Source organism: Cinclus cinclus, chromosome 3 (genome assembly GCF_963662255.1).
Source record: "Cinclus cinclus chromosome 3, bCinCin1.1, whole genome shotgun sequence".
Lineage (NCBI taxonomy): Eukaryota > Metazoa > Chordata > Aves > Passeriformes > Cinclidae > Cinclus > Cinclus cinclus.
The window spans coordinates 46,845,784-46,869,415 of NC_085048.1; the positions used below are offsets into that span (position 1 = coordinate 46,845,784).

At 36.8% G+C, this 23,632-nt stretch overlaps 1 protein-coding gene across 1 annotated transcript; it reads right to left on the minus strand.

Annotated features, from left to right (window-relative positions):
• Positions 1 to 548: 548 nt before the first annotated feature.
• HDAC2 (histone deacetylase 2) lies at positions 549 to 23,414 on the minus strand. The gene is made up of 14 exons (XM_062489953.1): positions 23,259 to 23,414; positions 15,857 to 15,969; positions 15,398 to 15,515; positions 14,441 to 14,515; positions 13,996 to 14,134; positions 12,092 to 12,233; positions 8,929 to 9,021; positions 8,728 to 8,836; positions 7,183 to 7,323; positions 5,152 to 5,260; positions 2,907 to 3,037; positions 1,894 to 2,049; positions 1,121 to 1,178; positions 549 to 911 (listed from the first exon to the last, which is right to left on the minus strand). Exons 1-14 carry the CDS (start codon positions 23,308 to 23,310, stop codon positions 881 to 883), a joined length of 1,467 nt encoding a protein of 488 aa, XP_062345937.1. The 5' UTR covers positions 23,311 to 23,414; the 3' UTR covers positions 549 to 880.
• Between the last annotated feature and the right edge of the window lie 218 nt (positions 23,415 to 23,632).

Here is a 23,632-nt window from a genome sequence, read left to right on the forward strand (position 1 = left end):
TAACTCATAAATCAATGAAGGGGGCAGGCAGTAAAATCCTTCCTCTGTACAGGTGAGAAAGTTTTATGTTGTTCACAGTTGTAAAAAAACAGGATTTAACTTGAAACCCGTTCCAAAGTTTCACTTGCTATCTTGCAAGCTTTTCAAGAGGACCATATATTGGTTTCATGTATAGCAAATGAGTATTTTTTTCAGGTAGATTCTGATGGTGGGAAAGGTTCTTGGACAGTACAATGCATGTGACTGCAGTTATAAAACATTCACATTAAAATGCAAGTTCATACAATGATGTTATTCCAGAATCCCTTCACCCAGTTATTCGGCCTGTTCAAATCTCACTTGTATACCCAAAATGTGTTTGCACCTCATGTAGGAACTGCTGGAATTTGTGGAGTCAATGAAAGCAGCACAGTTCAACTTTTTTGTTTGCCAGCTGTCCATTTAAACTCACCAGGTACTCACAGATAAGTTTGTCTAATCTATATAGTTTTTCCTCTTTGTAGCTCAGTGACAGACAAAAGACAACCATGTGCATTTTTTTTTTTTTAATAAAGATAAAATTACAAAAAAGGTAAAATCAGCTCAGGAAAGGCAAATTACTTTAATAGATCAGTTTAGACATTTAACATAATAACTCACATCCATTTTTAAATACTATTACATAAAGCATGGTGAAGAAAGGAATTTCTGCCTCATAATTAGAAAACTCACAATACAACTTGCCAAAAAACAGAACAAAGCCGTTTGAAAATAAATACAGTCCATGCCAAATAGTACAAAATGAAATCAGCAGTCTCTCTCCATACGAAAACTTCTCTCCTTTTAGGTATTCTCAGACTCTAGTATTATGTTCTGCAACTGATGAGAGGCTATCTTTTGTTCAAGGGTTGCTGAGCTGTTCTGATTTTGTTCTGTACAAAGGCAAAAAAAGGTGTTAGGTTGTTTATTTTTCCAATTAACCGATTTAGAAATGTAATTTTGAATTACTAGTCCTGATTCTTAAATGTTTAGTATTATGAGGAACTGAAAATAATTAGAACTGAAAACTAACTGAAAAATATTATACAGTACTGATGTAGCAGTCTCCAAAACATTACATTATAAATTAATTAGTGTTTACCCTTTGGCATCTGTCTTTTCACCACTGTTGTCCTTGGCTTTATCTTCCTCCTTAACATCTGAAAAATCACAAGGTTTTAAACATACCAAAAGATGCAAGAAAGCCTTGAAATACTTAAGAAGAGCATGACCAGGTTTTATATATATATATATATATATATATATATTTCTAGCTAGAGGAAATTGGCTTTTAAAAGAAGTCACTAGATACATATTAAAGTACAGTGTTGAATGCATCCATCCAAAGGAGAGTCTGGGCACAATGCCAAGTAATTTAGAATGCCTGAAGGCAAGGTCTCTCTTGATTGGCCATAATGATGGCATGCAGTAAGGAGACCTGGAGTTCCCCTGAGCTCAAGACATATCCAGTTCTTAGAAAAATCAAGAGTCTTTGGAATTACACCATCCCCAGAATCCTATCTGGTTTCTGTTTCAGAGAAAACTAGCTGGCTCACCCCACAAAAGCAAACAGGAATAAAAGTTTTGCCCAACATATATTTTCTTCATCTCTATTTTCATTAAGTCATACAAATCTATAGCTCTAGGTCTTCAAGCTTGGGGGGAAGAAACAATAACACTTGCCTGAAAATACTGTATTAGTCTGAATAGCTGTATCTTGAAACTGGTAAGTTTAAAATAGATGATTTAAAAATGATGGAAAAGAATATATAATCTCAACATCTAATTAACAGTTAACAGATAAAACCTTTGTCTCCTGGCAGGACTGACATTTGCAGTTTTAAACTATAGGATGAAATCACACTGCATTCCTACCTGCTTTTTTGTCTTCAGTCTCTTTTTTGTCTTCTTCTATTCTGGCTTTCTTTGCTCCCTTCTTATGATCTGCAACATTTCGTCGTCCGCCTTCCCCTTCATCTTCAGAATCTGAAAATTCTTCATCACAGGCTATGCGCTTATCAGATGCTCGAACTAGGATTCAGATTCACGATATTAATAAATCAAAAAGTCCATCTACAACAGGCCTAATAAAAAAGAACTATCAACTTAAGAATTAATAGTAATATATTAGAATCATTTAATGCTGATAAACCAAATTGGAGTCAAAACCACTTATCTTTCAAGATACTCTGGGACTCTTTGCAGAAACACAGGGCGAGTGTGGGAATATTTTAGCCATGTATCAAATAAAGCTTCAAATACTGAAAACTAAATCCCAGGAGAAAAAAATAATGATTCAACAGTTCACAAAATGGACAGCGCACTAATAAGAGACTACAGAATTATTCTAATCACCATCAAAAAAGACTAATGGTAGCAGGAAACTCTTGGCTATAGCTGAAGAACAACTCAGAAGTTCATAGAAGGGTTACGGTAATAAAGTCAAGGGTAGTGTCACAAATATGGAAAAACTGTCTCACAATAAAGCAAATAAAAGGCTTTGTTTTCCCCCTTAAACACTGTATCTCATGTTACCTCGAAGGGAAACATAGCTTCTGTCTTTTTTTAGTCACAAAAAAGTGAAGTACTGTTTCTTTACTTAAAATTCATTAAGTTTTCTGAAATATCTCCTACAGATTCGAAACAGCCAGGCTGTTCCATAAGATGAAAAACCACAGGGCTCTTCCAGCACTTCATTAGATCCTTTAAGAGGCTCAAATGTGCACATGAATGCCACCTTAAAAACATCAGAAGTGCAGACCAGAGGCAAATTTTTTTATTCAGGAAACAAAAATCTTCCAATACCACGTGCTACTACAACTTAGGTTCTGAGCAATTAAATCCAAAACAACTATGGACATGTTCTATCATGAAAAGATATTTCTTACTAGAAATGCGTTTGTCTGGATCTTCTCCATCCTCATCTCCACTGTCTTCATGAACAGCATCTTCAGGAATGGCCTGCATCTGTACACCAGGTGCGTGAGGTAACATACGCAAGTTCTCAAATAAGCGCTGCCTGCAAGTAACAGACAAGAATAGTTATTACTACATAGAAGTAGCATTTGCTTGCATTTCTATGAAGTTCTGAACTCTGCATTCAAAGTTAACCTGGCTTTGCATTGCGGTTTCGTTTTTTCTGTTAAAAAAATTAGCATGTTAAGTTCAGGAAGTTTTCCATCCCAACAAGATCATTACTATCCGCAGTGTACTTGAACAGAATTTTCTTTGTACTTTACAAAAACTTATTTCAATCAACTTCAATTGTTAATTGCCCACAGGGTCAGCACGAGTACTGCCCACGTGGGCTAAACTGGTATCAGTACTACTCTGTTTATAATAAGCTAGAGTATTAAGTTGGATAATACACTATTCTCTAGTTTCTTAGAAAGAAAGTCAGACATTTAAAAGCATGAAGACTTCCCAACTGTAAGCAGCAATGACAAAATTAATTCATTTGGATACACTTCCTTATTTGCTGTTTCAGGAAGAACAGAGACAAGTTCTGTCCTTTCTGAGCAACCTGATGTGATAGATGATATACTCCAAAGCACCACGTGCAGGAAAAAGAAGGATTCTTTTGGGACTCAAAATTATCATTCCAGCATCAAATATCAGCATTTGCAACAATTATCTCAGCACCCTTCTGCACAATTTGAAGGGTTAAAGGGCAACTGGGTGCTTTTTTGGAATCTTTAGAGTCTCTGCCTCTGTTTAAATCACTTGACCTGGCAGAGTAGCTTTGCCATTCATGGGAACTTCCTAAAGCTAGGCATCTGTGAAAACACATAATGAGCTGATTCTCCAAAATGATGGGCCACTGATCTAGTATGGTGCTAGTATAAGAAAATGTATTTTCTATTGATAGAGAGCAATCTCTTCCTGGGATTGCAGCAGCAAGTTTTGCAGCTTACTTGTACCACAAAAACTCAACAATATATAACATACAGCAAGCAGCCTGGCAGACCACCAGCTGGAGAGCTACATTACTGCTAAGAAATTTCGTACAATTACATTAACAAAGTATAAGTGGGCTTTTTCTCCCATCACACATTATAAACTCCTTTCATTTAATTGTGATTGATATAGCTGTGCTATGAACACCCATCACATCACCCATCACAGTCTACACACCAATCACTTAAAAAATTAGTATTTTAACAGTTTTGGTTAATTTTGCAATTTGACAGTTTTAAAGGTTATAGCACTATGAGCAAACTTATACATGCAATTTCACATCTTTATTTAGGTATGCTTAGTGACCAAAAGAATTCATACTATTAACAGCCTGTTAGAAGTCAGGGCAGGGGTGGCAGTTAATTCTTTTAAACCCAGAGCAAGGACAAACCACAGTAAGCCAAGAGTACTTCAGGCTAAGCAATTGCCTCCTACCAGTTCAGCACAGAACTGATTCTGAACAGTACATATGCATTACTTCACCCCTGAAGTAAAATACTTGTTTCCAATGAAAATGTCAAGATGCCAGTAGGAATAAACTAAGTATCAAATGTGGCCCAGCCTAAAAACACACAACCACTATGGCTTGTCAACGAGCACTGCTCAAACCTTGTGGATTTGTCAAATCACAGCCACTCAGTTGCCTGCACAAGTATCACTGCCTTTCCAGAGCTCACATATGACTTTTTATTTTTGCAGCTGACAGCTACAAAGAATAATATTCTCAGTCCATGTTTAGACACGGAGCTGAGAATTAGAAATCCTAGTCATCATGGCACACCAGCTTCTTTCCTGGCAGAATAAACTTTCTACAAAATTAGAATGGGAATCCAAGTAAAACAGTCATCTTTTCAGATGCTGGAAAAAGGAAAAATCCAAGCTGGGTCATAAATTTTCATATTTATAGTCATAAGACTTAATGGGCATGCATTCTGTTGGAGGAAGGGACTTCCAAGAAACGTCTGACAGAAATGAAAAACATGTCAAATCTATTCTAGTACTTCTTCTTCTTCTTCTTCTTCTTATCATTTATACTTATTAATCTATTCTTAGTACTTTCTCTGTTCTCTAGTGAACACAGAAAGGTATACAGTTTTCAAAACTGCCTAACAATCAAACCTCTGGAGAAACAAGATCCACATGACCTACTTGATAGATAAGGCAATCACTACTTACTTGATCTTCTCCATATATTCTGGTGTATTCTGATTAGTCATATTTGAAGGACTAATATGAAGTTTGAAGTCTGGTCCAAAATACTCAAAGTAGTCATTGTATGGCAACTCTATAAACCAAACACCAAGACGATTTTAAACATTTTAAATATAACAGTAGATTTGACAGGATTTTACCTAGAGAACCATCAAACCCTAAGCATTCAAACAAGCAATACTTATCTGGACTCCTCAGTGATTTTCCTCTAAATTATTCAATAAATGAACTTAAATTTGCTGGCAAAGCACAAAGAGAAAGATCTACTGCAATTTCACACTGAAGAACTCAATAACAAATTTGAGACACAATTTAAAAATATACTTCTGCAGGAAAGAGAAGATCAACTGATGATTTCTTGAAGGTGTTTTCAAAGTTAGTCCAGTTTGAAAGGTTTAAGTGAGCCATTCAAAATATTCTTTCAGGATGAGTTTTAATACTTGTTACTAGGCTGAAGATGACAGCTAGTTCAATATTCTTGCTAAATGCTGTTCAGTGGTGCTGACTGGTTCAGTATGTCTGTTTCCCTCCTTACCCCGCTTTTTGCATTTTCACAGAAAATGGTGCCCCTGACTGGAACACTGAACCACAAAAATGAAGCTGATGAAGAATATATAGCCAGGACAACAGCTATTTTACATTGTCGTATTTTGTAATATTTTATACTGCATATGACTGTATCTTTCCAGATAAAGTAAGAGAAATATAAAAGAAAATCCATAGAACCTTTAAGAAATAAGACACTGAAATCCATTTTTAATTGTGCCCTTTGTCTTTCTTCATTTATGATTATTACAGGATTAGCAATCTTGGTTACCTGACTAGAAAGCAGACAGGAAGATTAAGTTGCTACTAAGTTACTATTGCAACATTTAGAAATGTGCTGCTGTTTCTCAGAACAGATTAAAGATTGACAGGGACCCAAAAAGCAGAGAGGAATATTAAAAAAAAAAACAAACCTCAAAAAACATCATATATATGTGTGTATATATATGTATATATACACATATATACAGATATATACACACACATATATGTATATATCATTGGAAGGGGGATGCTAACAGGGAAAAAAAAAGTACTATGAGAACTTCTAATTGTCTTCAAAAGCTTTGGCTGACAAAGAATGTATTTTGACATGAAAAATGGAGAATATGTATCTTGAAAGGCACATTCCAAATAGTTTTTTCTCACTGACAGCAGAATTCTGCTGAAGTCAGATGGAAACACTGAATCCACTAAGAGATACATGAATAGCAAAAATTTATCAGCAAAAGCTGCAGTTCAACATGCAAACTGCCAGTGACTCATTTGCAATAAATCAGTCCAAGCATCAATTTTATATAAATGGCATTCCAAAAGCATGTCCAGGAGCATATTTGCCTGGAAGTAAAAGGAGTCCAGGATCTTTAGGGATTTTCCTCAGAGAAATTACTTCAGTACTCAACTATTCTAAAGCAGTCTACTATTGGTTGTTGTGGTTTTAAATTTTAAGACAGCTTGTATAGCCAAAATTGAGTGAAATGGCATAGTGGAAGTCAATATACTTTTACAGCTACTTTTGTCAGATAAAATGAAGAAGTGGTACTTTGGCTATGTAAAGTGGACACTTGCACAGTCCATAATTTCTTATGTATACCATGTCTGTAGTGTACAACTTACAGGTTGACACCAGCACAATCAAAATGCAGTATACATTAATTCATAATGATGATATTCATATTACAAATACTTACAAGTAAGGTTCCATAAGTTTTCCATTTTGAATTTTCAAAGAGTGATGCAGTCATATAAAGCTTTTGCTAAGGCATATAAAGAGCCCTAAATACTTATATTTATTTAGGGCATAAAATACTGAAAATTTATTGGCTAAATCCTAGCAATAATTTTCTACCTAATTTATTCTAAACTGATGCATTCCAGCTAGCTATACAAATATCTGCTGTTTGCTCAAAATCTCCCATGATTATTTCTTAAGAAAATATTAATATTTACCATTAGGAATTTCACAATCTAAGGCAACAGCAGTTTCATATGTCCAGCATCGAGCAACATTACGAATTGTGTAGCCTCCTCCTCCTAACATCAGCAACGGCAAGTTAAAAGTCTTTACAACTTCCACACATTTAGCATGACCTGTAAAACAAAAAGAGTTGACAGCACATGCAAAATAACTATTAAACAGAAAAGTATATAACAAAGACATATGCAGTCATATTCAACAAGTAAGAACTGAATTGATTCAAACAGAACTGTCTCCCCCTAGAGCTAAGTACAACTTCACAAGAAGTCAAGACCTACAGATTAGAAATGTACAAAACACAATGAACATCATCCACCCTACTCTTCAGAGACTTTGCATGACGGTCTGTTGCTGTTGTTCTGAAATGATCTTAGAGTAAGTGTTTCGTCTTTTCATAAATGATATCATACACAGTCACAATTTTAGGGACAACTTCTCAGTCAAATACAATGGGGGAAGAAGGGAAAACAAAATCAGTACTTGGACCTTTCTACTTCTAAACTTGAACCTGTATTAAAGGTTGCTAAGTCTTGCTTACAGAATGAACTGGTGCCAAGACAGTACACACTCCAGGGAGATACAGCATACTGAAAGGCATCTGTAGGAGGCAGCAGCTCTCTTGGTTTCCAAGATATGTAAGATGGAAAAAAATCTGAGCTGTATGGGCAACTGAAGTAGCTTTGCCACCTGGTGCAAATCAAGAAAAGAACCCTGAAACACTGCAGACTCAACAGACACTATACTGCATTTTGTTGCCTACAAAACTCTAATTGTCGCATTAAACAAAAAACCAAGAAAACCTATGATTTAAACAGGCTGGACTGAAGGTTTAGCAAAAGTTTGCTATACATTTAATATTTTATCATTTAAATAAATAATAACAAAATAATAAAAATAACAGTAACAGTTATGCCACTTGGTCAATTAACATCCCAATTTAGAGAATCACAACTGCAGGCAGCAACTTAAGTAATACTAAAAGAAATTAATTCTATAATTGATTAAAAGGATTGTTAACATATGGCTCAGTATAACAATATTTATTTAACTATACATTTAACAATGCAGTTAGTATTCTCATTTCAGTAATACTTATTTTACACCCAACAAGGTGTTTGATGTTTAGCATCTGTAGTCCTACTCAGCTGACTACTAACTAGTTTTATTTGCCCATCATTGTAAGCGTTGCAGACGCCTGTTGTCCTGCCATTCCAGGACTCTGTTTTAGAGCTACAGAAAGCCTGTACATAGAAGAAAGGGAATCACTTGAGTGGCTAGGAAGCACATGGAAAACCAAGGTTCTTAACTTTTCTAGATGGACAGAAAGAAAGAGGCAACTTCTTGGTTTCTTTTGGCCATCCCTTTATAGCAAAGAAAGAGGTGATTAATCATAGTAATGAACAAAATCTTTGTGACTCCAGTCCTCATCATGCAAGTGTCTTGAAAAACAGTATGAAGGGTAGAGGTTTCTAGTAAGTAAAAAGTTACAGACAACAAACTGACACTTTTCTGTTTACCTTTAACAGTAAGATTAAAGCATCCCAGCCTGTCCCCAGACAGTGAATCTGCTCCACACTGCAAAACCACAGCACTGGGCTGGTACATCTCCATTACTTTAGATATAATCTATAATCAATATAAAACAGCGAGTCATTAATTGACATATTGAAAGTAGCAAACTAGTAGTTTTCAGAGAGCTTAAAAAACAAAGCACTCACTGGTTTGAATATCTGTCCATATGATTCATCATCTATACCATCCCTCATTGGAAAGTTGACAGCATAGTATTTGCCTTTTCCAGCACCAATGTCCTACAAGCAAAGATGACAAATGCTTTAATACAAACACCAGAGCACATAGAATGGTATAATGAAAAAAAGCCTGCACAAGTCTGCTGAAGTATTCTGTACCATTATACATATCTGTGAAGGAGAATAGGTAGAGTTTACCTGATTCCTATGCTCCCATAAAATCATTTCAGAGTGTAGGAGTTGGACACCAAGATTAAAATAGCAATAAGCACACCCAATTTTTTAATTCAAAGATTTAAGAGCAAAAGACAAATCATAACCAATCAGTTTAGTCTGGTAATAATAGTGAACCAAACAAAAGTATGAAAGCCAAGAGCAAGGTGATATACATGTTTTCAGTGTTGCATAGAAGATTTGGACTTGAAAAAGTTTTTAAAACCACATTATCGCCCTAAACACAGGATGAGGAAGTAGCTGCAGCAAGAGTGAGAAGTAAAATCCAACAGGGGGCACTTAGAGGTGCTCTTGGAGAAACAGAGACTTCTTAAATGAACAACAATAACAAAAAAGAACAAACTTGCAAATTATTCTCAGTTCCATCAGGTGTCAAGACAGGAACTGTAATAGTCTATCTTGTCAGCTTTCCTAGACAACCTATGTATTAGGAGAAAAGGTGTGTTGCAAAAAAAATTTTAAAAAGAAAATAAATCAAGCACATACACCCTTGAATCCAACCATTCCAATTTCGATGATCACCTTAAAAGCTAAACAGCTCTCCTTCCTCTCCTTGTCTTGCTTTACAGATTAAAAAAATTCATTAAATTGATCTTATCCTAAAACACAGCAAAGTCAAATTCCACCTAAACAGAGTAATTGTTTGAGCTACTCAATGGACCTTTGCTGTAACTGATGCTCACATTAGTTTTAAAACCTAGAGACAATTTGGCATTCTGGTAGCCTCCCATTAACCAACAGATTCAACTGTCTCACAGAAGCTGGGCCACTGTGGAAACTATAGAGTTCAACTGATCTATTTGTGTGTATAAATAGCAAAATTTGTGCTATCATCTAAGATATGCAGAAGGTCAAATAACTTACTGAGGACACTGTAAGTTTAGACTGAACAATACATTCAATAGAAAATTGATGAATACTGCTGAACTAGAAAATCTCAGATTCATCTATGCTAATGGACCTGCCATCACAATATCATCATTTGACACATGATTTGCTCCTGCATCGAATAAACATAACCTGATCAGCAATCCAGATCAACTAACTAAAGAATTACAGAAACAAGCTGTAATACAGCCCATTGGGAAAAAAAAACCAACAAAGAGATTTGGCTGGTAAAGGTAATAAAAATAATTACCAATGGCAGATCAAGTTAGGCAGAAGGAAGCAACACAAGTGGCCTCCAGAAGGAACAACGACTTTCCAGAGAATTAGCTCTCCCTTCAGTTCAATTAGTTTTGCAATCTCTGGAGATAGGAAAAATCTCTACAGGGATGCAATAATCGCAATAAAGCCTGCATGCAGACAATGCTCATTTCAAAATCCTAACTAGCACCTCAGAAAAGAAGTTGCCATGCCTAAGACACTGTTTTTCACTGATACTGCTAAAAAAATGAATCCCAAAACCTGTAAAATATTCTTCTATTTATTTCAACTACGCTATCTTTTAATTCTTTGTTCTGGGTGTGGTGAGGTGAAGAGTCCACAAACTTCTCTGTCAACGGGAAGTGCTGCTTCTAAAAAGCCAAGATATCTAACCCTTCCAAAAAAAAAAACCACAAAAAACAAACAACAACAAAAAAACCCTAGCCAAATTCAGCAACAATAGCTTGTCATGATAAACACCCTGGTCTGAGCTGCTTTTAGTTTGAAGCACCACTACCACCTTGTGGCCAGTCAAGTTAAACCACACAGATAAAAACTAATCTGATTTCTTCCTAAATCTATTTAGAACAGTTTAACAGAATCTAACAACCATAATAACATTCAGCTGCAGCAATCACACTGAATTGAAAGCTTTGCAGCCCACTGCTCAACTTTCACTTACTCCTGTGCCTTCTGGGTATCATCAACAGGCTGGGAAACACACTTTTCAGGAGTATTAGATGAAATACGAATATTTGTATCTCATGAATCAGTTTAAATGTATTAGGAAAACAGTGAATTATTTCCCAGCACAGCATTTCTGTAGGCCAACTTGTTAGAAGCGTTTAAATTTTTTAAAAAAATTTCTAACTGTATGCACAAACTAATGAGCAAAGTTGCTAACACCAGGGAATGGCATATCCCAGGAGTGTCTCTGATAAAAGAGATTTAATTTATGAGTTTGAAGCTAGGAATATATTAATCCTAATACTTGTAATACTCTTTCAAGCTGTGAAGTGACAAGTTCCTGTTCTAACAGACAAGAGTCTAACATGAGCAATGACTAACTTAAAATGAATATGAAGGGCCAGGAAAATTGGTGTCCATTCTCAGCTTTGCCAGAGATTTTACAAGAGCTTTAATGATAATTCTTCATGGGCAAATGCTCCCTCCCTCAGGCTAGCCATAATGCTCAGTACATAATTCCGTATGGGGAATGATAAAGTTCTGAGGCAGTGAGCATCATGAGAACTAAAAACACACCTTGTGACATAAGAAATATTCCAAAAATGAGTCAACTGTATTACTAGGCACATAGAACATAGTAAATTCAAACTTTAACTTAGGCTTTGTGACTGCAAAAGGGAGAACTACAAACAGCTACTTTTCATTGTAACTGCAGAACTGAAATGTACAGATAATCATAAATATACCATACTGTCTTCTTAGAGACATCTCCAAAATCTGTGAATTAAACAAATATATTTGAAAATATATTTCAGCCTATTTATCCAGAAGTGAATGTGTTAATTTCATGTAGAAGTGAATATTTTAGTTCCCTACTACCCTGTATTATTTTTCCTAAGATTCCTCAACTAATCTATCACCCTAGGCTAACATCTTTTCTCTAAACTTACTGTTGTATAGTATTATTGGACATGGTTATTGTAGCTGAGTGCAAAAAAAGTTTCTACAAGGAAAACAGTAAGAGGGAATTTATCACCTAATGAAATTTCATGTTCAACCTTACCCTAAGGTCCCCTGTGCCTGGAAAATATTCACCATACTTATGGAATGATACTGTCATGACACGATCTGTGGTATAAAATGCTTCTTCAACACCATCACCATGATGAATATCAATATCAATATACAACACTCTTTGGTGATACCTAGAAAGAACATATAAGAAGTCATCAACTGCTATATTCATAACATACTAAGAGCAAATAAGAAAAATGCCAACAAAAACCCCCCAACCACACACTAAAATCCAAGATTATAATCACTGTGATGATTTTGGCTCATGTCACCATAAGCTCTTAGAATTCTCAGTACAGTTTGAATAGCATTAATAAGTTTATCTTCATCAAAATAAGGTATCTGTCTCACTCTGTAGAAACTATACTTCATGCTCCTGACATCACTTTGCTGTTCACATCTGTTGAATTCACCCTTTTCATTAACCCCAAGGACTTTCTTTCTGCCTTCTCAGTAATAACCAACACAGTCTGTGTTCCATAAGCTCACAAAAAATAAATACTTATTTTCCATTGCTTTTCTTCTTCACCTCTCCAGCTTCTACAGAAAAGCATGTTCTTACTTTCAACTGTATTGTACTTAGTATTTGCATAAATTTATTAAACTACTGTTTATAATTTTCTTAAATAAAACAAATAAATAAAGCTTAAATAAACTGCAAATTTCAGGACAGTTTGAGATGGACAAAGAAACCACTGATTTATTTGAAGCCTTAGAGCACCAGAAACAGTAAGTATCCCTTAAATTTTATGTTTTCCAGTAAAGAACAAAGTCTGCTATCAGAAGATGCATTTTCATCACGCTTTGTACAGTACTGAGTGTGAGCACCCATAATTTCAGGGACAGTTTCCCATGGTTACACAACCCATAACTACTCATAAGATTCCTTCTGTCACATGCACATTAAGCTAAGAAATTCAAGATTGGACCACAAAAAATCACATCTTGTAGACTGCAGAGACAGCTCCTGAATATATGCTGCACATTAAAATGAATGCCATAATGTGTTAGTATTAACTATTCTTAGTGTCTTTAGAAATATTTTCCATCTCTAGAGCTCCAGATTACAGCTACTTCCCTCACTCCTCACCAGCAAAATCAGCTGTCCCACACAGAAGATTGAAACACCTAAAATATTTTTTCTAATAGATGAGATTTATGTGTTATTAGTAAAGATACAGACCTCTGAAGAAGTAAAAGCGGCACTCAGGACTTGAAATTTTAGTGAAGCATTACTGTTTGAATTCAATTATATGGTCACTTTTCATTACTCCTCATTTCTTATTTTGCAGTCACAGCAGCACAGCTGTTATTTATTTATTGAAACCATCCACATTAATTCATGTAATAACAACGACAAAAAAACACCTCAGAGCATGATATTCCCTGAATATTCCTGTTTGATTCAGTAACAAATCAAATGACAGGAAACAAGAAGACATATTGTGAAACCAAATGGGTGTAACAATGATCACCCTAAGGGGTCATGGCAGTGATCCATCTAGTCCACTATTCTGTTCCCATGTGTATGTAGCAAAGGAAGACTTTACAAAAATATTTACAGAAAGCAAGTAAGCCTGTCTGCTTTCTGAAGTCCACTACTCTAGTTCTTCTCCATCATCTAGAATTACAGCATATGGTGTTTTGCAAGGTGCATTGTTGCTTGGATTTATCTCCTATTAGTTATCTTTTCAGTTTGCCTGTATTTTATTTTGAATATCTTGCTGAAGCCAAACCAGGCAGAACTTGGAGCTTTCTTAATTGAAACTATAAAAGCTCAACATGGACTATGAAAACTCACTGAAATAATAACTACAATCCATATATTCAACCATTTAAATACCCAAATTTAACACTTTCTATAATTTTAACTTGTGCTTATTACAAACTTACTTCAGTAACTCAAGGATGGCAAGCACAATATCATTGACATAACAGAAGCCAGATGCCTCTGATTTCTTGGCATGGTGAAGTCCCCCAGCCCAATTGACAGCCATGTCTGTCTGTTGTCTGTTCAATTTTACTGCCCCAGCTGTAAAAGACACACAGAAGAATGAAAGCAAATGGAGTCAGAAATTTCTGATTGCCTTTAAATTTGCTACAAGAAATCATATTTTATTTTTTAAGTAAGTTAATTTAAAACAGATTTCTCACTGATGCTGAGATTCCTGATACATCTCATATTCTACAGTCTGTAACCGATTTTATTATTTTAAAAATATTATTTATATATAAACCCTTTATATTTACTTAATTTTTAAATGCAAAATCAAAATTTTAAGTTGTTGACATCGACCTAGTAAAGCTATAAAACAGTTGGCAAGCAACCTATACTTACCAACAGAGCCTCCAGTTGACAGCTGACAAAACTCAAACAAGCCATCAAATACAGGACAATCTTCTCCAACATTAACTGTATAAGAAATGTAGTATTTTTTAAAAATACCATTACAACAACATCAATCTATACATGAATAACATAGATGCATAGTTCATTCAGCATTTTACTTATCCCCTATCTTATTTGTTAGGATAATTTAAACACTGAAAAACAATGCAGAGTCCTAATAGTATAACTTCAAACTAGTATTTTTTTCTTTCCTTTTTTAGTTCTTTTTAGTTTCTATTGGAAGATTTGTCTCCTTGTTTGAAGAAGTTTGATCATTTTTAGATTTTTGAGGAAATGCTGATTAACATAGGTCATGTTAAAAAATGTACAATTACTTAGAAAACTAATTTGCTGACAATACAGCATCATAAAGAGGTTGCAATATTGCCTTTAAAATTGATGTAATAGCTGTTAAATTGCATTCCCAACAGTACTTTGAGCTTATTCCTATAATTAAAATAATAAATTAATAATAGAAAGGGTGAACAGTAAATGATGCACAATTTTTACCATCTCCCTCCAAGTGGAATGAGCAAGTTCTTTTCTTGACCTGAAAACATTTTCACACATTGATTTTTTACTTCTCTAATATTCTAAAAGCCATTTGTTTAAGCAAGACTTCAAGGCACTTTCACAAACAGTTCAAAATCTGCACATCAAGCCTTAGTATTAGCAGCAGTATTTCACGTCTAGAATACACCCTGTGAAAGGAGAGGCAAAAATCCTTACATACTCATTTTTGTCAAGATGACAGCTTTTCATGGAAAAGTGCAGCTAAAGGCAGGCACATGCTATTTACTCTTGTTACAGTATCTCTCCAACCTCTGTACTGGTGAATATCGAGCTTCAAACAATGCTAACCATAAAAGCATGTACACACAGACTTAGCCTGACACTGGCACTTACATCTCTGCATTTGCTTGCTGTACTCAGACATATTGTCGGGTCTTATTGATCGGAGAAATTTGATGTATTCATCACTATGGTACTTGGTCATTTCTTCAGCAGTTGCTTTGTGAGGTCGCTGATAACAAGAACAAATTAAAGAAATAAATCAGAGTGCTCTTCAAAATCAGCTAACAGTGTGCTAAAAGAGACAACTTGAAAGAAATCTCAACTACTTTGAAAGGAAAATAATGAAAGGAAAATTATAGTAGTGGTGTTTATATATAAAAGCAAGGGCTACTCTGTTGGGATATACAACTGCATTAAATACTGCTTCACTTCTATAGTAAAAGAGCTCTGAATACACTATTTAAGTATTCTCTATTTTCACTTCCACCTCTATTTATTTGTGTGACAATACCTGAAGCCCTTAAAAATAACTTTAAATGCTTCAGTGGACATCATATTGCCTATACTTACATAAATTTCCATTTTTCTGTATAAGCCATAGTTTAGCAGCAAGTTGTGAGTCATTCGGATCCTATGCGGCTTCATTGGATGTCCTTGTCCATAGTAATAGTTTCCAATATCACCTGTCAATAATACACAAAAGAATAGCTATTTATATTACAAAACAAGTTTCAATGCCACTTAATCATTCTCAGAAGGTAAGTAAACAGGTATGACTCCAGAAAATAAACAAACCCCACAAACAGAATACTGTCTACTTCAAAAAGAACACAAGGGAAACAAACTGTTGTATGTCAGAGCCAGAGGGGAAAAAAAGAAACCAAATCTAAAACTTTGACTAGAAGACAGTAGTGGGAGAGCAAAGATAAATATAAGACATGGTTTCAAATCAAGTGTGAAGTTCTAATATTGGGCCAGAACTGAACAATAAAATAGGAAACAGAACTAGAATGAAGAGAGGAGACACTACTGATGATGTTGCCACATAGTATCACAATTGAGGCTGTAGTAAAACCTACCATTTTGCATTATCTGATTTTATGATATCATCCTCAGCCTGTCCTTAACTACTGATCCTGTTACACCCAGAAGTTAGCTCCAGATCCACTGTGGCAACCACATGCACAGACCCCAGACACCTGCTGCTGGAGTTCCACAGCAGTTTAACAAGAACCTTATAATCCAGATTAGCCTCTGTTATATTGGAGACCAACTCGGCACACAATTAAGACAACAAATTTGACATTAATTTCCAAGAAAGGAATAGTTGCTATCATGGGCTAGTAGTAAGTTTTCTTCTGAGCTCAGGTATTGTTAAAACACACACAACCCCACTTTGAGCACTGACATTCTCAACACATGAACCATTTTAAACAGAACTGTCTCCGGAAACATAAACAAGCCTGTAAATTATGTCCAGCTGTCAATGGCCTTCAGCTGGAGGTTTCTAAATCATCTCTTCACAATAGCACCTCTTTCCTTTTTTGACCCAATTTCCCGATAGGATTACTGAACTTTACCTTCTTGAACTTTTTACTTTTCTTTGACATCCTTCAACATGCTCTGCCTTGTCCACTGGGAACAAAAGAAACACTATTTTCACAATGTCATACTATTTTGTAAATTTTATCAATCAGAGGTAAGAAGCAGCACCACTACAAAACAACTTTAGTTTCACCTCTTCAACATGAGCTTCATGGAGAAAGGGTAAATCTCAGCTTGCTGTAGCATCACCAACTACCAAGAAAAACAAGTATTACAGTAAGATTAAAAGTTTCAAAGCATTCTAAAGTCCTTCAAGCTTCCAGTTTTCAAAGAGATGAGGAGAGTAAGGACCCTTAAGAAAACAGATATAACCTAATATAACATAAGAAGTTGTTTAGAAAAACTACCCTTTAATACCTAGCTCTTAGCCATCCCATAACAATAGAAATAGAGTTTTAGAACAATAAAAACCAAGTTTTAACATTAAGTTAAGAACTTTGAAGAGTTTGGACCTTTAACTTAAGTAGAAGAATAGTTCTTTTTGTCAGTTATTTATTGCAAGCCTACAGGTTTGGTCACATGCAGGTCAAGAGCAAAAGTATTAAGAGTATAAAAAAACTCCTTCCAGCAAAAACATTTTCAAGCACTTTACAAAAGAATATCTTATACATTTGATGCTTAGGAAAAAATCTACCACAGATTTTTGAAACTAATGCCTAGAAGATGAACAACAACCATTTGTTACCTCTACTTCATGTTTTGAAGTTACTGTTAAGTCCCAGATTTTAAAAAATCTTCAAGCCAGTAAGAGCTTTAATTTTGAGATTTTTAGAGAAAATAAGGATTATAAATAATGTGATATTATTGAGAAAGCTTCATTACAAATGCATTTGTGTCTTAAAAATGGGGGGTTTTAAGGAGGTCATTTCAATTTTAACTACTTTAGCTTCTATAGTCATCACTGACATTTTATTCAGAATGCTGATGGATAGGGAAGCATACAACTGAGATTTTACAACTTATGTATGATATAAAATCTATTATTTTAACCATATGAAATAGAGAAAAAACAAAATTAACAAATTTCCTAAACACACTTGCAACATATTCTTCAATATACTGCAAATAATCAACTAAACAAATTTTAGCTTATGCATATTCCATATACCATACACTCCAGCATACAGTTATAGAAATAAATCAAGCACACTTTTTAGCTTTCACTTAACTTTTTTTTTTTTACCACAAAAGAGAATTTTAAAAGAATTGTCACATTGGTAGATTTAATGGGAGTTTATTTGTCAAATAGAAGATACATAGGTGAGTATCTGGCAGAAGAATACTGATCCTGTTGTATTAGAGGCCAGCAGTAGTGACTAACAATAGATATCAGTATAATACACTTTAGCAACAGGCAATACAATACCATTCATATTTTTCAGGTCTTAGTATTACCAACAAAAATGGTTTCGGTATTAGCCTTGTGAAAAAAAAATCTTGAAGAATATAGATAAAAAGCCCATTAAGTTGCAAGAGATTAGTGATGTCTATTAGGCAGGGGTGAGCAAGAAAAGAGGAAATCTTCTTTCTCCATTAGCACCTTGATTTTCGACCAACATCATAAAGGGGACCCATCATAGAGACACCCTACTGTGATGAAGGTAAAGTTGCTAAAAGTCTCTCTTCCTTTAGTGAAGAAAGTGACGCACTTCCTGGTACAAACACTTCATCCACTGATCCTGAAGTTTATGTATGTCTTTTTCATATGTCACACCCTTTCTAGAGCACTTTGGGAAGAAAAGCAAGGTATACCAAGAGCTAGTATGCGTGAGGATGGGACACTTCACTCACCCATGGAGCTAAAAAGCTCTGTACAAACCTCTGTCAGACTGACTAAAACGTGTACATGAGGAATGGATACAGTGAGGCCAAGCTCACAAGATTATTACTGCCAATAGTATGAGTACTAGACCTTATAATTACTAATATAAAGGTAAATTCTTACTAATATAGATGTAAAAATCATACAGAAGAGTTATGAGCACAGTGTATCACTTACTAGTGTGGGAACACATGGAAAGCAAAAAAAAAAAAAAACCAAAAAAAGAACCCCAAAACCTAATAGAATGAGGAAGAAGAGGGAAAAAATGCAAAGTAGTATGAGCAAAAAGTTTGCAAATCTATTATCTTTCACAGCAAGGCTTCAGAAACTGAAATGTACTGTTTTATACTAGTAAAAATGCCAGCTAAATGGCTCCCATGGAGAAGTAGCATCATATAACCTATGAAAAGTTGAGTCCTTTGTTAAAAAGGGACAAAACAAACGCCCATTTAATGCTATAGGAGTTTACTGCTTCACACTGTTCACTATGTGATACAGAACACCTACCTGACAATTGTTACATACACTGTCATGTTCTGGGTTCATACATATATACACATCAATATATATACACATACACATTTTCTTCTCAATTCATGCAAGTTACATGCCAAAATGATGAGAACTATCAAATAAAAATATAGCCATGATTCCTTTGATGAACATAAGTTTTAGATATCCACTTCTCTGAGACTTTACAAGGCCTACAGAAAATATTCTTACACACAGAAAAATACAAGAGGCTATATGCCCTAAAGGAATTTCAATTATGCCCAAAACCACACAACTAACAAAAGCTATGCCCCCAAAAAAGCATTAGTTTCTCCAGTTACTATGACATACAGAAAAATAACACAAATAAATTTACCCATTACAAAGCAGTCTTAAGTGACTGAACAAAGAGACAAGAGGTGACATCTACACTTGTTGTTTAAGACTTTGTAATTTCCATGGTACATTACTTTATAACTTTTAACAGATAAACTGTTATGTACATGGACCTCATCCCTACTTATTTTAGGTACAGTTACTACAAAATGATGAAGTATTTTGGAACTGCAAAGAAACCTAATTGCTACAATGGAAACCACATGGAAAAAACAAACCTTAAGAGCAGCAGTTACATTGAATTGACTTCAGTGATACTAAGGGATGAACTCATGTAAAGCTGAATGTAAAAGAAAAGATCATCAGTGCCTGATGAGTCAAACAAACAGCATGCAAACAGCCCTAAAATTACTGCACTAGTTTCTGAAGGATTGGGCATTTTGTTCTGATTTTAAAATTAGGCAGACAGCAGTAGAGCAGCAAAGATCTGACTTTTGAGCCCTGAGCAGAGGCTGGACACCATCATCAGGTTTGAAAGGCACTGCACAAAATACTGGTGAATTTCCAGAAAACACTTCAGTTTAAGTTCATTTTACCTGCAGATCTAAGCTTTAACTAGAAGTACTACTCAAATAATGCCCAACTACAGTAACACACTGCCTTACTAAAACAGGTTTAGTCTCGTCTTTATGGGTGGAACCAACCACACTGATGCAGATCTCCCAACTTTTTCAGGAAGGTAGAGCCTTTAGAACACCCACACTAAATTATGCACAAGAACCAATCTAAACAATACTGCCAGTGCACTGGCAATGGAATAAACACACAAACTCACTGTAACCACACCAATTACTGCACGATTCTGTAGAACTGTGCTTGTCTGTTGAGGAGCACAGAGCTGGAAAGACCATCTGGGGCCTGTTCTCACTGCTGTGGGCAACTGTACAACACCTTGGAAGAGCTAAATTACCTGAGCCACAATGTTGCAAAACCACGACAACCTGAAGATACATGGTAAGAGACTAAACTCAAAGCTATGATAGCCGTCCACATCTAGCCTGGTTCTGAGCAGTGTAAGTAGCACACTTTGCTAAACTAAGGCCATACATGTATCAAGATTAGGAGCACCTACGAAAAGTATTTTAAGTAAGATCACGTAAGTATTTTAATTCATATTTTAATTAGTTTTTTCCCATAGCATACTGGTTTAAATTTAAGCAAAAATCCTGATCTGAGCATGATCAGAAGCAATGAAGATTCTGCAAACTGGATGTAGTTGACTTTCTATTTTAAGTAAACTCAAGGTAATGAAATCAAGCTTTATCTACTCAAAGTTTATTGGTTCCAAGTACAGTATGAAGACTATTAAAACTATTTATTAAAAAAAACCCAAAACCCAACAAAAAAAACAAACAAACAAAAAAAACAAACTTAAAGAGCATCTGAGAAAGTGACAGATAATTAAAAAAAAAAAAAATCAGCCTTAAACGACAAGCACACCAACTTTCACAAAAAGCATGGGGAAGTTCATTGCATCTCAGAGGATAGTAGCTTATCGTTCTAGAACTGTTCAAGACTTTTTATTCTGTAACTTTCAAGAAGTGGAGTAAAAGTAGGTGCAGAGAGCCAATTATGACCCAAAAAAGGGGTAATTTACTCCAGACATGACATTCCTTTAGAGATAAAAAAAAAAAAACTGAGGTAATGGTTTAAGTTATTTAAGGCTTCAAACACTCCCTTCACTGTGATTCAATGGCTTTGCTGGTACAACAGTTACAAATATTCAGAATTGCCAGATGAACCACACAGTAGCATCAAGATATTTATTTTAGATTTGAACTCAAAAATTTCTTCTAATAACTCTATTTCCAGAAGACATGTAAAACAGCAGTTGGATTTGGGAATACAAATAAGCGAGGCATCAAAAATATTCCAAAACTGTTTCTGTCACATATAAAACATTTATTTTAAGGCACAACAGATACTGTTTTCTCTACTTTATTAACTACGTTTATCCTAGTCTACATACAAGCTACAACTGCTTTGAGTCGCCATTATCCTGCCACCTCCAAACTTGTTCCTCTTCCAGTTTCTCCCCTCTCTTCACAAGTATAGTTTTTATAGCTGTTAAGGGAAACTAATGCTAGCATAGAGTACCAAAATCCAGTAATCACAGAAAAACAATATATCAGCATCTAGTAAACTACAGCTACCTGACTTTATCAAAGAAAAAAAAAAGGCAAAAGGAAAAAAACAACAAACTGATTAAACAAAAACCAAAAAATGAGGCAAATATTTCCAGAGAAAGCTTCTAAACTATCACTACTGTCTTTCTTTCAACAAGGAGAAAAGTGATTCCTCTCCCCTAGGAAACGTAAGATCTTAGCCTCACCAAAAGTATCCCTAACAGGGGCCTCCTTTCCCCTTTAGGCTGAACAAAGAACCAGTGCTAGCAACAAAGAGAAGGGGGCGGCAACCACCACTCTGGCTCCTTTAGTGTGGTTAAAAAAAAAAAGCCAAGACAGGCCCCACAAAATCTGCCGTTTCCAAAGAATGGCAGGTTTGCTACAGCAACACACTCTTGGATATCTTGAGTGGGTTTAGCCACTCATCTTCACTTCCAAAATGGTGAAAAGGCCAAAGCACTACGGATGAACAACCTCAACCTCTGTTTCCTGGCTACTACGAAGCCCAGCCTCAGATGCGACCGTACAAGATTGTTACAATAGGAGGCAATTTAATCAAGTCTCTTAACTAATATGTCCATTGGGTTCACCTCTCACTACAAAAAGGGCTAAATAAATTCAAGCTCAAGAAGAAAGCTAAAAGTTCTTGCTGCTGGGGCCAGAGAAAACTGCAAACAAGTTGCAGAACATATCTCAAACCAAGCACTTTTTCGCCATGACTGACAAGGCAGATCGCAAGCCCCTGTGTCCCCTCCACACAAGCGTGCAAACTCAGAGGGCCTACATGCAACTCAAATTTCACTATTATTAAACACCCACGCACACAACTTTCCGCGTTTTGCAGGAAGTGAGGTTCGTGGGAGCCAGACCTCCGCTCTGATCCGTGCTCGGTTTCGGGAATAGGGGAGGAGGGGGCAGAGTCCCCCTGTCCCTCCGTACCCCAGACCTCGGCACGAAAGCCCGAGCCGGGGAAAGGCCTCAGCTCAACAATCACCAGGTGCCGGAGCTACACATGGCCTGGACTTTCTTTGCAGGGGAGGAGCCAGAAACAGCAGCGACTCCAACGCCTCCGTGCTCAGCGGATGGAGGGGAGTGTCTCAACTTTTCTTCTCCTCTTTTTTTTTTTTTTTTTTTTTGGGGGGGGGGGAGGGGGTGGGGGGGGGGTGTGATGGCGGGGGGACAGCTGGTATTTTGGGGGAAAACAATAGACACAGCAGCTACCACCGGGCCCGGCAGACCAGGCAGCTCCCCGACCTACACCTCGTCCGACTCCAGCACCCCCGCCCCCCGTCCCACGCCCGCCGGCCCGCGGGGCTCAGCAGAGCCGAGGGCGGGAGCGGGGCGCGGCGGCGCAGGTGGAGGCGGCGGGGACCCCCGCCCGGCATGGGGCCGGACCGGAGGGGGGGGGTCTTCCCCAGGGGCAGGGGGAGCCGTGCCGGGGGGGCCGGGGACACAGCCCGCCCCGGGCGGCCATTAGAGGGGCGCCTCCCCCCCGCTGCTGCACGCGCGCTCCCGCGGCGGCCCTGCTCACCGTCGTAGTAGTAGCAGACTTTCTTCTTGCCGCCGCCCTGACTGTACGCCATAGGGCTGCCGCGCCGGGGCCGTGGGCAGGGAGCGGGAGGCCGAGGAGAGAGCGGAGCCGGCTTGGAGGGTGGGAAGGAGGGGGCGGGAGAGCGGGAACTCGCGACGCCGGGACCGCCAGCAGCGGGAACGGGCCGGACCCTCGGCAGCGGGAGGGGCAGCTAGTGGGACGCGCCCAATTCGTCGCCGACGGAGGGAGAAGAAGGAAAGAAGGAAGAGGAGAGCACGCACGCGAAGGAACGTGGGCTCCCACCTGCTTTTCCGTGCTAGCTTTCCTAATTTATACACACAAGTCAGCGAAAAAGCCAGGAGGGATTCTTCATT